The sequence below is a fragment of the Trichosurus vulpecula genome, chromosome 1, assembly GCF_011100635.1.
Source record: "Trichosurus vulpecula isolate mTriVul1 chromosome 1, mTriVul1.pri, whole genome shotgun sequence".
Taxonomy (NCBI): Eukaryota; Metazoa; Chordata; class Mammalia; order Diprotodontia; family Phalangeridae; genus Trichosurus; species Trichosurus vulpecula.
Genome location: NC_050573.1, coordinates 33,933,180 through 33,949,563, shown reverse-complemented (window position 1 = coordinate 33,949,563; position 16,384 = coordinate 33,933,180). Strand labels below are relative to the sequence as shown.

General features: G+C 41.6%; 1 protein-coding gene across 13 annotated transcripts in view; it reads right to left on the bottom strand.

Moving 5' to 3' along the window:
- ATXN2 (ataxin 2) overlaps positions 1 to 16,384 on the bottom strand; it is a 119,488-nt gene that overhangs the window by 19,716 nt on the left and 83,388 nt on the right. For 7 of the 13 annotated variants that reach the window (XM_036754910.1, XM_036754832.1, XM_036754841.1 and 4 more), the window contains 7 exons: positions 14,475 to 14,672; positions 14,029 to 14,136; positions 11,524 to 11,594; positions 6,543 to 6,847; positions 5,102 to 5,165; positions 4,070 to 4,222; positions 3,514 to 3,574 (listed from right to left, as the gene is read on the bottom strand). In XM_036754910.1, the coding sequence (XP_036610805.1) occupies positions 3,514 to 3,574; positions 4,070 to 4,222; positions 5,102 to 5,165; positions 6,543 to 6,847; positions 11,524 to 11,594; positions 14,029 to 14,136; positions 14,475 to 14,672 (960 nt within the window). Of the gene's footprint in view, positions 1 to 3,507; positions 3,575 to 4,069; positions 4,223 to 5,101; positions 5,166 to 6,542; positions 6,848 to 11,523; positions 11,595 to 14,028; positions 14,137 to 14,474; positions 14,673 to 16,384 lie in introns of all 13 variants that reach the window. The other 6 variants (XM_036754883.1, XM_036754900.1, XM_036754852.1 and 3 more) reach the window with 1 other exon arrangement.

Below are 16,384 nucleotides of genomic sequence, written 5' to 3'. Positions count from 1 at the left end.
GGGCAGCTAGGTGGTGCAGTGAGTAGAGCACTGGCCCCAGTCAGGAGGACCTGCATTCAAATCCTACCTCAGACACTTGACACATTCACTAACTGTGTAACCTTGGGCAAGTCGCTTAACCCCAATTGCCCTGTCTTCCCCCCTCAAAAAAAAAAAAGAATTCTGCAAATCTACTAAAAAATTTCATGTAAAAATTGCAGAATTTTTCTTAATTCAAACTTTAATATTCAACTGCTAATATTTTTACTAGGAGAATGCAAGTAAAATTACAGTAGATGAATTTGAGTATTGTCATCATCAAGTATTCTGAAATCAACTTTATCTTATTTCTTCAAAGAATTATTTCTTATTAACTACTCCTCAAATAAGAAAAATGATCATTTTAAATACAGTAAAAAAATCATGGAATCCCTATTGGCAAGGTAGTCAAAATTAAGTTTTGTAGAATTTTTCAGCAGCCCAAAACTCTCTTTTTAAGCTACGTTTATACAATTTTTGTAAGAACATTTTCATCAATCAAATTACAGAGGTTCTTAACCTGGGATCCATAGACTCCTTAATTCAGTGTATCTATAAACCTGGATGGGAAAAATTACATCTTTATTTTGCTAAACTCTAACTCAAATTTAGTGTCTTTTACTAATGGATTTAACAAAAATATTATTCTAAGAAAGGGTTCCGTAGGCTTCACCAGACTAATAACAATACTAATAAAATTAAAATTTATAGAATGCCTTCAAGGAACCGTAGCAACAGACAAATGCTAAAACAGGCAGCTGCAGTCCCAACCCTGCACACAGGTGGCCCAGGCCACAGGGTCATCTTCTCACTGGACTGAAGCAGCAGTGGGATTCAGAACCCCACCATCCCATCCCAAGTGGTTTGAGCAGCCTTTTTTAAAGGACGGTACTGCTCACCTCCTGGCGCAAGGCAGGGTAGGCCCTAAAAGGTGCCCTAAAAATAGTCTGCTTCACCCAACCTTGGCCTGCTTACTGTGGCAGGCGGAGATCCACCAGAAAAAGAAAAAGGTTGTCTTATGAGAATCACAAAGGGAGAAGGTGGATGCTTCTCTCTCTCTTTCTCCCGTCACTGCTAGCAAGCTTCTTAACATAGTCCTCTTTAATAGGCTGATCCTTCACCTGGAAGATGGACATCTACTCGAGAGCGAGTGTGGCTTCAGAAAAGCCAAAGAATGATTGATACAGCGTCTGTCACTCCAAGAGAAAAGGCAGGAGCTGAAATCCGACCAAAATCTGTGATACTGTCAGTTGTGAGGGCTTGGGGAAAATTACGGCAGAAGTTGGTAGGTGTATCATCAACGCAATATTTACAGCGCCGATGGCAACCATGAATATGCTGACGTAGTTTTAAATTGGGAAATACAACAGACTCTCTATATGGAAGATAGAAGCAAAACATTTATTCAGACACCAGAAAGCCAATCCCAACACCAGAAAACCGAATCCATCATAGCAACAAAGTTAATACACAGTATCACCACAGGGAGCAACACCATCCCAAAGCCCTCCCCCTGCTTGGGCCTTCCCATGAACAAAAAAATCACAGCACAGCTACCTCACCTGCTTCCTCTCTCTCCCTTAGCTCTAACTGCTCTGGTCAATTTCCTGATCCACTCTTCCTGTTGCACCCATTCAGCAAGCTCCTCCCATCACATGTGACTTAGGCTTCTATGTGACTTAAGAAGGTCTATTAATGGATGGGAAGATCTTCAAATTAAGCAAAAATAGGTCGCAGAAGTTCATCAGCATTGCAGGTCAGTTTCATGGTGGCCCAGGTTCTGGATAACGGATGATGCACTTGCACTTTCCCAGCCACCAGTGGAGTGAAACAAGGCTGTGTGCCTGCTCCCATGCCATTTAGCATGATGTTTTCAGCAATGTTGTCACATGCCTTCAATGAGGATGAACATGGCATCAAGGCCAGCTACTGCACTGAAAGTAAACTGTTTAACTTGAAAAGGCTACGAGTCAAGACTAAAGTAGACAGAGAGTTGGGACGTGACTTTTTGTTCACAAATGACTGTGCTCTCAATGCAGCCTCTGAGGCTGAGATGCAAAAGAGTATGGATCATTTCTCTGCTATTTGTGCTAATTTGGCACAGGTTCTCCACCAGCCAGCACCACACTCCCATATGTGGAACCATCAGTTACAGCAAATTGAGAAGTTTTAAATACTATGGATAAATTCACTTACCTTGACAGTATACTTTCCAGGGATGTACACATTGATAATGAGACTCACACATGCACTGCCAGAACTAATTCAGTGTTTGGAAAGAAAAGTGAAGGAAGTGTGGGAGAGGAGGTATTGGGCTGCCTACCAAACTGAAGGTCTGCAGGGCCATTGTGCTGACCTCATTGTTGTATGCCTGTGAAACCTGGACAGTCTACTAGTGCCATGCCAGGAAACTGAGTTACTTCCATTTGAATTGTCTCAGGAAGACCCTGGAGATCACCTGGCAAGAAAAGGTACCAGACACTGAGGTCCTTTTTCAAGCAGAAATGCCAAGCATTCAAACTCTACTGCAGAGAGTCCAACTCCAATGAGCTAGCCATGTTGTTCGAACACCAAAAGTACGTTTGCCTAAAAGACTATTTTACAAAGAACTCATGCAAGGTAAACGTTCACCTGGAGGTGAGACAAAGCAATACAACAACCCTCTCAAGGTTTCTCTGAAGAATTCTGGAATGTATCAAGTGACATGAGACACTGGCAAAGGACTGCCCAGCATGGCATGCACCTATCACGGAAGGCGCTGTGCTCTATGACTGAAGCAGAATTGAAGCAGCTCAAAAGAAAAATGAGATGTGCAAATTAAGAGACATTTTCACTCCAGCTGTTCGTGTGTCCAAACCTGTGGTAGACCTTCCAAGCCTGTACTGGTCTGATCAGCCACAGACACACTGTACCCTGACCATGACAAACTGACATCATTTGATCCTCTCCAAGAATGAAGGTCAACCACCACCACCAGAAACTGTGCTAATAAAAATAAGCACATTACAAATATCTCACTGAATCCTCACAACAACCCTAGGAAGTAACTATTATTATCCCTATTTTATAACTGAGGAAACCTAAGGCAGAAAGAGGTTAAGTGACTTGCCCAAAGTCACATAGCTAGTAATAGTCTGAGGTGGGATCTGAACTCGGTTCTTCTTGATGTCAGGCCCAGCACTACCTCACTGTATACCAAAAGGATCCATAACATAAAGAATCCCAATGTTATACACTACTGAAGTTGGTTTCAGAATGCACTGCCTGTTCCTCCTACCGTCAGTATCTTGGCATTAACTGGGACTCACGGGCGGACTGCTTGAGAACCACTAGGTAAATGGTTAAGATGCAATTCAAGCACTCCAATGCACCACTTTGTACATCCTCAAAAGGCTGGATCACAACATGTTTACCAATTATGTCCAAATCCAGTTCTTCAGATCATGCAACATGCAGACTGAACCCAAACCCAGGCAATGTTCTTCTCACCTTTACCTGCTCTATATGTCTTGGCTTGGTTCACTGGCATAGGCGTCATAGGTATAGGATATAGAGGCTTGTGAGAAGAAAAAAGAAAATTTTAGGTTAAGATTTTACTCTTGTTTAAATAAAAAAGTCTCTGTGTTATATTCACTAGTCATCATTTTTAAGCCAAAAAAACCCAAAAAAACCTTTTGTCAAATGTCACTTGTTTCTATCTGCTGAGGGTTTCATGTTTCTTCAGTTAACAAAGACATGTTGATAAACAAATTGAAAAATACAGTAAATCCTGTGTTATCCATCACTATGTAATTTCCACTAAGAGATCATTCCTGTGTGCACAAGTCTAACCCATCACTAAGGACTCCCTGTTAATTTTTAAAGGACAAAAGAAAACAACTGCACAATATTCTATTTTGGTTACACCAGCCAAGCAACGTCACAAACTCCGTTTGTTTGAAGCTGAAGGATGCCCAAGGGAAACGAAAGGATTAGGCTTTTCATTCTACTCTACTATTAAATAACACCAGAATTCAGTTAAGAAAACTCAGCATCAGCCATGAAGCTTTACCTGCACGCCTGGGCTCACTGGGACTGGGTACATCATATTTGGTGCAAAACAAACTGGCTGAGTATATACTGGAGTTGGCTGTTGATGACCCACCATTGAAGGGCTTGGCTGAGCTTGAGGACGAGGTGAAGTGGGAGTGGTTGAAGGCTTTGGCTATAAAAAATGAAATGTGAGTCAATTATGCAAATGTGAAAAGATGATCTTTTTAATAATACACTTTGGTTTTTACCTACTCTCTCAATGTTTACTTTTATGATTAAGAAATGATAAAAAGGAAAACCTTAACATGAGTCTAAGACAAATCATCTTCATTCAGAAAGGTATGTAAACTTTCAAATAGACTGCCAAAATCCAGCTATAAGGTTGTGTTTAATACAGATTGATGATCAAATTCAAAGTTTTAGTGGATCTTCATTTATTAAGATATGAGACATGAACAGTTTCAAAGAAAACCAGGAAGACCTCTATGAACTGATGTAGAGTAAAGCAAACAGAAGCAGGGGAAAAATTCAAACAATGATAGTATTTAAAAAAAAAAAACTTTCCAAGATTTTAGAACTCCAAGTACTACAACATGAACCCATAGAAATGAAACTGAAACATGTTGTTCAACTTCAGAGAGATGATGGACTGTGAGTGCAAAACAAGATATAATTCTGGACACAATATGAATTAATTTTGCTGGACTATATGCATTTGTTTTAAGTGTTATGAGTTACACTTTTCTTGGTAAGCAGGTAGTGGGAGGGATAGAGAATAAGTGCTTGTAAAAATACATTTTTTAGAAATAAAAGTCCTATCACAAATTCTGTCTACAGTGAAACGTAACATTTCAAAAACATGGGATATCAAATACATTGCAGCTATAACTTCCATGTCTCCAACATAGTCTAGTAAGCTTGTAGAATTCAAGAACTAGTAACAATTGTGAAGTATCACACAAATATAACAGAAGATAAAGGAAACCACAAGGCCCAATTTTTAGTATCACCTTATTTCCTAACTTATGCAGTCTCAAACCCACAAAATTACCTGAGCAAATGAACGAGGATTGAACTCCTTTGCGTTGGGGTTCAAGGTGGATTTCCTAACTTGCCTAAACAGAAAGAAGAAAATGTAAATGCCCAATGCTAACATTTTTATCTGTCCTATAAGCTCTTTCATAGATGTCAAATTAAAATCTATTAAACACATACAATCGTGCTTAAGAGCACTAATCCCCCTTGTAAAAATAAACAAATTAATAACAATCATAGCTAGCATTTAGATGGTATTTTAAGGTTTGCAAAGCCCTTTACATACCTCATTTGTTTTTGTTTTTTTGTCAGGGCAATTAGGGTTAAGTGACGTGCCCAAGGTCACACAGCTAGTACATGCAACAAGTGTCTGAGGCAGGATTTGAACTCAGGTCCTCCTGACTCCAGGGCCGGTGCTCTACTCACTACGCCACCTAGCTGCCCCATGATACCTCATTTGAACCTCAGAACCACCCTAGGAGGTAGGTGCTATTATTATTTCCATTCTACAGATGAAGAAACTGAGGCTCAGAGAAGTTAGTATCTGAGGCAAGATTTGAACTCAGGTCTTCCTGACTCCATCACCAAGCTGCCTAGCAACTATTAAGACCACAGCACTACAACAGACAAAGCCTTACAACCTGTGAACAAGACCAAAGGAAAATAAAAACTGCGTAGGACTTCAGATATCAAGACATTTTGAAAAGCCTTCTAAGTAGGAATCTTAACAGCTGGTGATCCAGTAGATGAGAGCCCCTGACCTTCAATCAGGAAACCCGAGTTTAAATCCAGCCTCCATCACTTCTCAGTTGGGTGACGCTGAGCAAATCACTTCACCTCTGTCTCCTCACCTTTAAAATGGGGCAAATAGCAGCACCTTTCTCCCAGTTGTTGGAAGGACCAATGAGATAACGGTGAAGCACTCAGCACAGTGCCAGGCACCCAGGAGGCACTTGGTAAGTATTTGTTTTCTTCCATAAAAGCCCTCATTTTGGCATGGAGGTAATTCTCCAGGTCAAACGAGTCCAAGCTTAGACAGGAAGTGCTCACCAAGCTGAAAATATGGTTCCGGTAACAGGGAACCATCACGGACTGAGAACTATCCTCAGCTCAGAGAGGCTCATCACCACTAGGCTGGCCACTGATCATGTGATGTTGTAATCTAATTTTCTGGCCACATAAATCACTAAAAATATTGCAAAGGTGCCTCCTAAATGGAGAGATTGTGATTCTGAGGCATTAAAGATCGAAGATATTAAAGACATTCTTAACAACAGTTTAGCATGTGTGTTAGTTACATTAATTTGCTTAAAGATCAAGCTTTGCCTTGAACCAATCAAGGTGATTTACAGTGATGAAATAACTGGAGGGGACACCCCTTTGGAAGCTGACCACAACAGAAGAACACACTAAAGCTAGTTTGCTAAGGGGACACGTCCCCACAGGCGTTGACTCACTCAGCTGCATCTTTTTTGTCTTCTTGATCCTCCTTGTCATGTTTACTTCCTGGGCTGGCCGTCTGCACACCTTGGGAAGTGACCTCGGGGCCTCTCTTCTGGTCTGAGCTCCCACTGGCTGATGGAGAAACGCAAGGACTGCTCGGCTTGCTGCTGCTGCTTGTGCAGCTGGCACTCATGTTCTCCAAAAGAACATCCTTAGGGCTTGGTTCAGGTTGGTCTTTGATCATATCTCTTGACTTTTCTCCTTCTCTATTTTTGTTGAGCAGGTGATCCACATTGTCAGGGGTGGAACTCGGTTGTAACTAAAGAAAAGCAATTAATTACTCTCCTTTATTTTCATTACTATAATAAAGCAGACCGAATGAGCTTCTGCCCAAGCTAGTTAGAATGGACAGGCTCACGCCCAGGAGGTCAGCCACAAGATGATCGATAGCTAGGCCGTGGCATTTCATGAAAAACGGGAGAAAAAAAAGAAATAGCCCCCCAGGTTTGTGTAGGGAGGATGTTGGGGGAAGGTAGGAAATGTGCTAACAATCACAGTTCATAGCCTGTCGGTAAACATTAATAGAACAGTAGGTCCTTCTAATGTTAGCTTTTGGTCCACTGTCTAATGAATTAACATACTAATAGGAGAGCTGAGCCATGTCAAAATCAATAATCTAATAAAGAATAAAATCAAAACACAAAAGGGGGAGTCACAGACTAAAAAAGGAAGAATCACTGAGTCTCTTTGGAGAGGCAAACAAAGGAGCTGGCTTAATTAAATGAGAAAACAACATTAAAGGGACACTTGGTCACTGTCTTACAATGTTCATTGTGAGCACAAGCTAAAAAGAAATCACTGAAAAGGTCAATGAAGCTTATTGTGATATGCATTGAAAAGGATAAAAGGTAAAGAAATTCTATGTGGAACTTGGCAAGACCCTCTAAAGATCCCCTCTCTGAACTTCCCAAATCTCTGCAAGAAACCACCATCCTTGTCTCCCAGGTCCCAGCCTCAGGTCATCCTCTAATCTCATTCTCAATCAAACCACATATATACAGTTGTTGAATACTGGCATTTCTACTACCACAACTTTTCTTGTATCAGGCCCTTCTTCTCTGATCACAGGGACCTCCTTGCAAACCTCATCACCTCTCACAAACCAGGACTCTCCCACCCCTCTCCAATCCATCGTCCACAGAACTGCCAAGAGGATTTTCCTAAAGCAGAAGTCTTGCTACATCTTCCGTTTGCTCCCTACTGCCTTTAGGATCAGTGCCAATTTTACAGTCCTCCCCTTCAGACACTCTTGATGTTGCTCATGTCTCTGTAGTGACTGCCTCATGATCCTGAAAACACTTTTCTCTCACCTTCCACAAGTATCACCTTTTCAATAAAGTCCTTCCTGATTGCCCCACCAAAGTAACCCTGTATTTATTGCCCACACTTGCTTGCGCATGGCAGATTCTTAATTAGCGCTTGTGGACTGAAGAGTCTCCAAACCTAATGACACAATAGCTAACAGATAACATTTATAGAGTACCTACCATGGGCCAGGCCCTGTGCTAAGCGCTTTAAAATTATCTAATTCGACTCTCACAACAGCCTTGTGAGGTAGGCACTGTGATTATCCCCATTTAACAGTTGAGGTAACTAAGGCAATCAGAGGTTAAATGACTTCCCCAGGGTCATGCAGCAATTAAGTATCTGAGGCAGGTTTTGAACTCAGGTTTTCCTAACCCCAGGCCTAGCACACCCTCTATTTTGCCACCCCACTGTTCTTTGATATACAGTGACTTTAATGCAAAGCTGGGCATGGCCTGGTTCAAATTTGAGCAAGAAGAGAACCAAAGGCTGATATGGTGAGAACTGAAGAGCATCCAAGAAAACGAAACTATCTCCTTAGACAGGAAAGGACTGGTTCCTGCTGTGGGAGTCATATCGCTATCCCCTGCTTGTGAACAATGAGACCATCCACTACTTAGAACAAAGATCAAAATCACTATCAAGTCAGAAGAGACTCAAGATTAGAACAGCCACAGTATCAAGCCTGACCTTATCAAGCAAACCTCCAATACCGTGAAAAGGAAACTGAAAAAGGCCAAGGAGCACAAGAGAGCCGTGCACTTGCTCAAGGCGCTGGTCCCATCATGGAGGAACCCTCCAGTCCAAGAGAAGAGAGTCCCTCTAGGTGTCCGTGTCCTCCAAATGCTCGAGATTCCACACAGTACTGTACTGATTACACCAAGCTCAAGACCACCACCACCCTGCCAAACTGAGGCCAACGATTACCAAGAGACACACCTAACAATCTATACAGAAGAGAAATTAAACGGATGAAAGATGCAGACTGTCCATGCGGCTGCATATCCAATACACCGAACTGTAAATCGATTGCAGAAATGTACTTCAATCCATACAAGACAGAGAATTGTACCTAGAATTGGAGAAGAGAAAAAGAGCAGCATAGATAATACTTGGCAAATCATTCCCTGCTTTTATGGTAATCTCAATCTGCTCCTTGGCTCAAAAATTCGCATTCATAACATAAACATCGTTCTCAATAACGTGAATCTTAGAACATGAGTTTCTCCAAGGGACTGAAGATGGAGGCATCTGAAAGGGAGGAGAGATTTAAGAGGCTGAAGCATATTTGTTATGACCACCCAGCACACAAGGGAGGTATCACCAGAAAGGAAGGTGGGCTAGCAAGGTGGTCAAAGAAAGGCTATCTAAGAGCTTGACTGCTCCACAGTGTAATAGCAATTTAGATTTGAAGATCTTTACCACCCGTTAGTAGGCCATGTGACCTGCTTATGTCACAGGAAGCCTAAGTCACCATGTGGTGAGAGAAGCTTGCTGAGAGGAAAAGGAAATGGTGTCACAGGAAATGCTGAGAGGACAGTTAGAGCTGAGGGAAAGAACAGACGTGTGGTGGCTGTGAGTGTATCTGTGAGAAGGCCCCAGCAGCAGGGCAGGAAGGTTGTGGGATGGAGTGGTTCTCTGTTATGGTGTCGTGTACTGAATTCTTTGCTGCTGTGATAGACTGGATAAAAGACTTGTGGCGATACGGTTCTCTGGTGTCTGAATAAATGGTTTACTTCTTCTACGCTCCATGTGGAGAGTCTCGTATATTTTGAGATACAGAACCACATAGGCATTTTGACAATTATCATCTATATTGTGATTACTGCCTTGTTGATACACACAGGCAGCTACGAAATGTAAGGAGAGCAAGCAGAAACCTGCGGCATGCTGGGAAGGACGCTGACCAGAAGTGCACAGGATGAGAAAGCACAGACTGGCTGAGACAAGTATAGATGGGGGAACCACCCAAATGAAGTGGTCAAAGACCCTCCAGCCCCTGAAGGACTGAAAAAGAAGGGCTTTACAGGTAGGTCTGTTTGACAAATCCAGGGATGAGGTGCCCCACAGCAAGAGCCGAGAAGAGCTGGGTGGACTCGTGCCTGGGGTGGCAGACTGGCAGGGGGAGAAAGCCCAGGTTTTCAGAAAGAGTAAAGAAAAGTGTGCTAGGAAGGCTACAGAAAAGTGATATGCAAATAGAAATGAAAAACTAAGAGCAGCAGGCTGTTTCCAAAATAAAAGGAAGATGAGGAATGTCTTTTCTGAAGAAAACAATTTCAACCTAATGACAAGAAGGTACATGTGGGGCCCAGACACACAGGATAAAAGGAGAGTGAGTGAGCAACAAAGGACACCGACTCAAAGGTGACAGCTTATCAGGGACAACACATCAAAAGAATGGAATGAGAGGAGTTTGTGATTCAACTAAGAATCAAAGGGTCACAGACCCAGAGGTGGAAGGACCCCAAGAGGCTGTCGAGTCCAACACCTTCATTTTACTGATACAGAAACGGAGGCTAAGGGAGGCAGATCTGTGCTGAGTGACACAGATACCAAGTGTCTGAGGCAGAAGCACCTCTGAAATCCATCCATGACCATCCCTGGGAATGGCTGGGGAGAGGGCAGGAGCTTGCAGGTACAAAGGTCCTGAGTAATGTGGGAGGCCCAGGTGTTTGAGGGAGCATCCACATAACTGTGCAATTCCACTAAGGCTGAGGGCAGGCATGGGAAGAGAGAGAAGCGAGGGAGGCAAGTGCTGAACTGCTCCTGGGAAGGGATGGAGAAGGGTCAGGGTCTCAGACACAACAGTCTCATCTAAGGAGCAATGGCATAGCAATGAGTCAAAGGGCAACAGAGAGAAAGGATAGCCAGGAAGGCAATGTCATCTTGGGGAAGTTAGCAAACAAGAGGATTAAGAATAAGCAGCAGGCCCCACATCTTTATGAATGGAGAAGAACTAGGGTAATGTTTCTATTTGGAGGCTGTTATAACCTGTCCTAAATTTTCAATGACTAATCTTTAGTCTTTGAAAAATATATGTAGTGATTAATAGTTCATATCATTGACAAATTCTACCTTTAAACACATTAGACTGGACAAGCTGAAATGCGGTAACAAAGATGCACATTTGGACAAATTAATGATATTCAGCATTGATAACATAAGCCAGGGCTGTCCAAAATACAGCCCGCAGTGTTATTTATGTGGCCCTCCTACAAGCATAGAAATTTACGTAAATGCTTTAGTAAACGAAGCTGAGTTACCACAGAGCCCTCACTAAAATGGCAAATCAAAATATACCGTCTATTGTTTCAATAAAAACCTAAGGTTGGACAGCCCTGACATAAGCTATTCAACCACCTTTGTGCCCAGAAATAACTCACTTTTGCAAAAAGAAGAAATAAAAACACTGGTAGATATGTTCTGAATGAATAAAAGGGTCAATCTTCTTATCATGTAAAATGGAGGTGGCAGACTCATTTCAGAATCAGATTTGGGAAATATTTAACAAAATAAATGAAAATACAACGCAACACAGATATGGTTTTCTAAGTCGATATGCATCCAAAGGGATAATTTCTATTTCAGTCTGACACCAGTGATATTTAATACTTGTGAAAAAATACTTACCCTAAAATCATTCTTAAATTTCTTTAAATCGTCAATTTGTTTTCTATGTTCTGAAACAATGGGTGATATACCTGCAAAATTAAAAGATGTAAGACACTTGAACTCTCCCCTCAAAGTAAAGATGTTCAGATCTATAAAGCATTTTTATTTAAAAAGGCTCCTGAATGCATGTGAGACTAGAAAAAAAATGAAGTCCAACACTAAGACAATACTAAGATTCAAAATTTACTTGATGGTTGTAACACACACATATTTAGGTGTGTGTGCAGATATATACCACCTCTTGGGTGATCAAAAAGACCACATCCTTAAGATGACTTATCCCTACCTTTTTCACTTGCTGGGTAATACACATAGCATCCTACACCTACATACCCTTCCTATCAAATTTTTATGTTAATTAAGCTCATGTAGATCACAAGGAGACATCAGAATCACAAATAGTAGAACAGTGAAAAATGCCAAGAGTATGAGACGAAGCATAGTGTCCATAGAGCTCTGAGACCGGAATCAGAAAGATCTGAGTTCAAATGCAGCACCACACACTTACTAGCCATTTAATCCTGGGCAAATCACTTAAACCTCTCTCCCTCAGTTTTCTCATCTGTAAAATCACGATAATAATAGCACCTACCTCGCAGGGTTGTTATTTGGGTCAAGTAAGATTATCTGTTAGGTGTTTACATGGTGCTTGGCACCCAATAGGTGTTTTTAAAAAAGGAAATGGCAATTTCGTTCCTTTTACAACATGAGCCTACAGATATATCTAAGCTGATGTTATTTTTAAGAGGGATCAAGGTGGGGTGAATAAGCATGTACATAGTGTCTACTGTGTGCCAGGCACTATGCTAAGCCCTAATTTTTATGAGAGTATTATCTCATTTGATCCTCAAATAACTCTTCAAGTTAGGCCTGTTATTACCAGTTTATAGATAAAAAAACTAAGGGAGGCAGAGGTGAAGTGACTTGCCCACACAGCTAGCTAGCTAAGTGTCAGGGGCTGGATGTGAGCATGGGTCTTCCTGATGTCATGCCCCGTGTGCTATCCATTGTGCCACCTAGCTACTTGCCTATTTTAAAACAGGCTTTAATGAAACCTTTGTATTTACAATATCTTTGTATTTACAATTTCTGGGAGAGACCCTCGTCCTGACGCCAAACCCTTTCTCCTAATAAAGAAAGACGAATGCACCAATGACAAGCCAACCCAGTGATCTCATCTGACCTAGACAACATTTTGCCCCAGCGATCCTCTGTCTTTCAATTCTGAGAAGAGGTATGTTTCATTTTCTTTTCCTTGGGCCTTAATTGGCTTTTCAATTACTCAGAACCTGACTTTTACTGGTCTTTTCCATTATCGTCATCATTGTAAATGTTGTACTTTTAGTTCCGCATCAGTTCATACAAATTCAGACATTTCTGTTCATTCATCAAATTGTCCTTTCTTCTTGCATGGTAATATTCCATTATATTCCTCTACCAGTTCTTTTAGCCAATATTTCTTGAAAAAAATCAAAACTGAAGTGTAGAACGAGCCCATCTTGCAGCCTCTCCCACAGCAGCACATTAGCACTCCTAGTGTTTTACATCTTAACACTGGCCACTCCCATTTTGGACGATTTGCCAATCTGCTGTTGAATACTGTTTTTTAATTTTGCATTTCTCTTACTATTAGTGATTTGGAGCACACTTTTGGCCTGTTATTTATAGCATGCAAATCTTTTGAAGACTACCTGCCCATATCCTTGGACCATTTATCCATCGAAGAAAAGCCCTCGGTGTTAAATATTGTCTCAGTTCCCTAAGTATCTTGGACATTGGAATTTTATCATAGATATTGATTAGGAATTCTTTTCTCCCATTCTCCAGTCACTGAGGATCCTGTCCTCATTTTATCTGTTCCAAAGTGTTTTAATTTTGTCATTAAAATTGTCTATTTAGTCTTTTATGTTCTTACCTATCCTTTGTTTGGAGAAGTCTTCCCTAATTTTATCTGCCAAAGATCCTTTGCGATCTTCTTTCCACTTAATGGGATGTTATAACTTAGATGCTTGGTTTTCTCAAATCGTGGGGAATCATTTACCCTTGCTTCTGTTTCCTGTGAACCTCACCTGTTCTGCTCACCTTCCTTTTCTCTTCTCCAACTGGTACCACACCATTTGGTCTTTATACAAAAAGTGCCCCCTTCATTCATACCTCTTCTCACTATTCCCCTTGAGATGTCAAGGTCTGTTTCTCCATGTGAATTTTGTTCCTCTTTTGTTTACTTCTAGAAAATACTCCATTAGTAATAGAATTTAATTTATTGGTAAGGCACAAGAACAGACAGTATCTCTACAATTATTTCAGTTGTGCTTTATTTTATATTCATACTGATACAAACTAAGCAAGTGTCTTGTCAGATTAACTCTCCATGATTTTATGTGATTTGTGGTTATTCTGAAAGAATTTTCTCTCATTATTCCACCCTAGGGTTATATATCTAAGCTGTTTTTACATACTAACCTTTATTTTCTGCTTTTACAAAGCTTGGGGAAGTCTCACTCGGCTTTATATTTTCTTTGTTTCCAGCTGGAGAATTTTGCCTCTGATCCTGAAGCCTAGAATCTTTAGCTAGAAAGGTAGTTTTAGAAATCAAAGTGAGTCCAATATACACATGCTGAGTAAATAAAAAAGGAAAAAAAACATGGAACTACGGTACTCTAAATTTTGGTTTCAAACAAGGAACCCTAAACAGAGCCTTTAAGTTAAAAAAAAAAAAAAAAGAAAACACAAAAAAATTATAACTCTATCTTCTATAATAAAGGGTAGGCAATGACAACACACAAGGTGGTCTCAGAGACACTTATCTAGAACATCAACTAATTTGAAAGAATATCCAATCCGTGACAGTTAAGTATACTGTACACACACAGACAAGTGACAGGTGCCAAGAACCACCGATCCCATACCATCACTAGATGGGGTCACTGCTCGGCTGGACACAGGATTGGCAGGCGTTGGAGACGGAGCTGGCACAGGCACAGCAGCAGATTCTGTGGGCACAGTACCAGCTTGGGGAGAAGAGAGGACTGGACCAGGAGGAGTATTTCCAATGCTGCTTTGTCTTGGAGACCTTGGTCTGTGTGTTTTCGGAGATAACCTTGGAACTATAAAAAAATGGAGAAGGGATAATACAAACCATGTCTGCTGAGCACACTTGTGATCTGTAATGGCAGAAACTCCCTGAAAGCTAAACCTTTACTCCTCAGGGAAGCACACCTGAGTGATGTGTGGCCCAGTGGGAAGAGGAGAAGATCTGTAGCAGAGTTTCCACCCTGACCTTGGACACTTAGCCAATGCTTCTATCCACATACAGTTTATAAGGCACACAGTCCAGCCACAGAGTGATGAGTTATGATGAGGCCCAACACCTGAGGCCCCTCTCAGCTCTCTTCCTTGCTGCCTGGGCAGTCGTGGTCCTGGTGCCCCCCTCTCCCTGAGAAACAAGGAGGTCTGACAAGACAGCCAAAGGCCCACTGCAGTCTCTCATCCATCCTCTTTTTACCTTTGTTTCCGTGACCTACGTGGGACTAGACCTCTCAGAACCAGTGTCCTTCCATGTAAACTGATGACAATATTTACACTAAGTAGCTTGGAGTGTTCTTGTTAAAAAAGCACCAAGCAAATGGGAGTTATGACTACTATTTTTTGCTTTGTTTTTGATACAGATCAGAAATTTCACCGGCATGGGAGATACTCAACCCAAAGTCCCAACTTAATTGATATTACACATGGCAGCGGCTTGCATCCCTCCCATGATGAGTTGGTCTCTAGTCTTGTCATCAGAAACCTGGTCAGCTTGAGAGGGGCTAGGGCAGCCTGGCTTTCTCTGGCACAGCTGTCAAAGATGTAAGCTTACTTCTAGATCATGATGAGGCACCTCAAGAGGAACATGGTGGAATTAACAGTAATGAGAAAAATGTACATTTATATGTTCCAATTCAGGGATTGTTCTTAACAGTTATGAGAAAATAACAAAAAAATCAGAGTAAGGTCTATACATTTCTCTACTTATAAATTTCTCAGGAAAATGGATTAACCTCCACCAAGGCAAAGGAATACACCATTTCTACAAATGACAACAGCAGCCAGCATTTATACAGCACCCACATGTGCCAGGCACTAGGTGAAGCACTTTATAACCACCCTGGGAGGTAGGAGCTATTAAAACTGAGGCCGAGAGGAAGTGACTACCTCAGGGTCACATAGCTAGTCCATGTCTGGGGATGGATTTGAGCTCAGCGCTTCCTGAGTCTGGGCCCAGGCCTTTTCTGCACCAATGAAGGTTTTCTTATTGTCTTACAACATGTCTCTTGGCTCTAACATATCCCTCCCCTGGCTCTGGGTTGCTCTCAAAATAAAGGACAAAGTTGTTGGCCTGGCAGCAGGCTCCTCCAGGATTTGTCCCCAGCCTTGCTCATCCCTGGCAGTGCTCCCCTCCAAGCTTCTGCCAAGCCACACTCCTCTCTGACCCCAACACAGAAAAGCTCTCCTGTACCACCGCCTTTGCACACATCGCTTCTCCTGTGCTTGGAAGGTTCTCATGCCTCATTTGAACCTAACCACCATCTGTAGTCTAACTCTCTGGGGGAAAGTGTCGTTCATCTTCATCCCATCAGACCTCACACCACACTTTTTTGTTATACAACACAGTGTGAATTAGGTGGTGTTTCCTCAGACCCATACTAAAAAGTTTTACTCCACATCCAACACAGTAATTAATCTTTGCTTTATTGCAAGAAAGTGAGATCGACTGTTAATATACCTTGATTCTCTTCCTAGTGAACTTTTTTAAAGAAGGGGAAAGAGCTATAAAAAG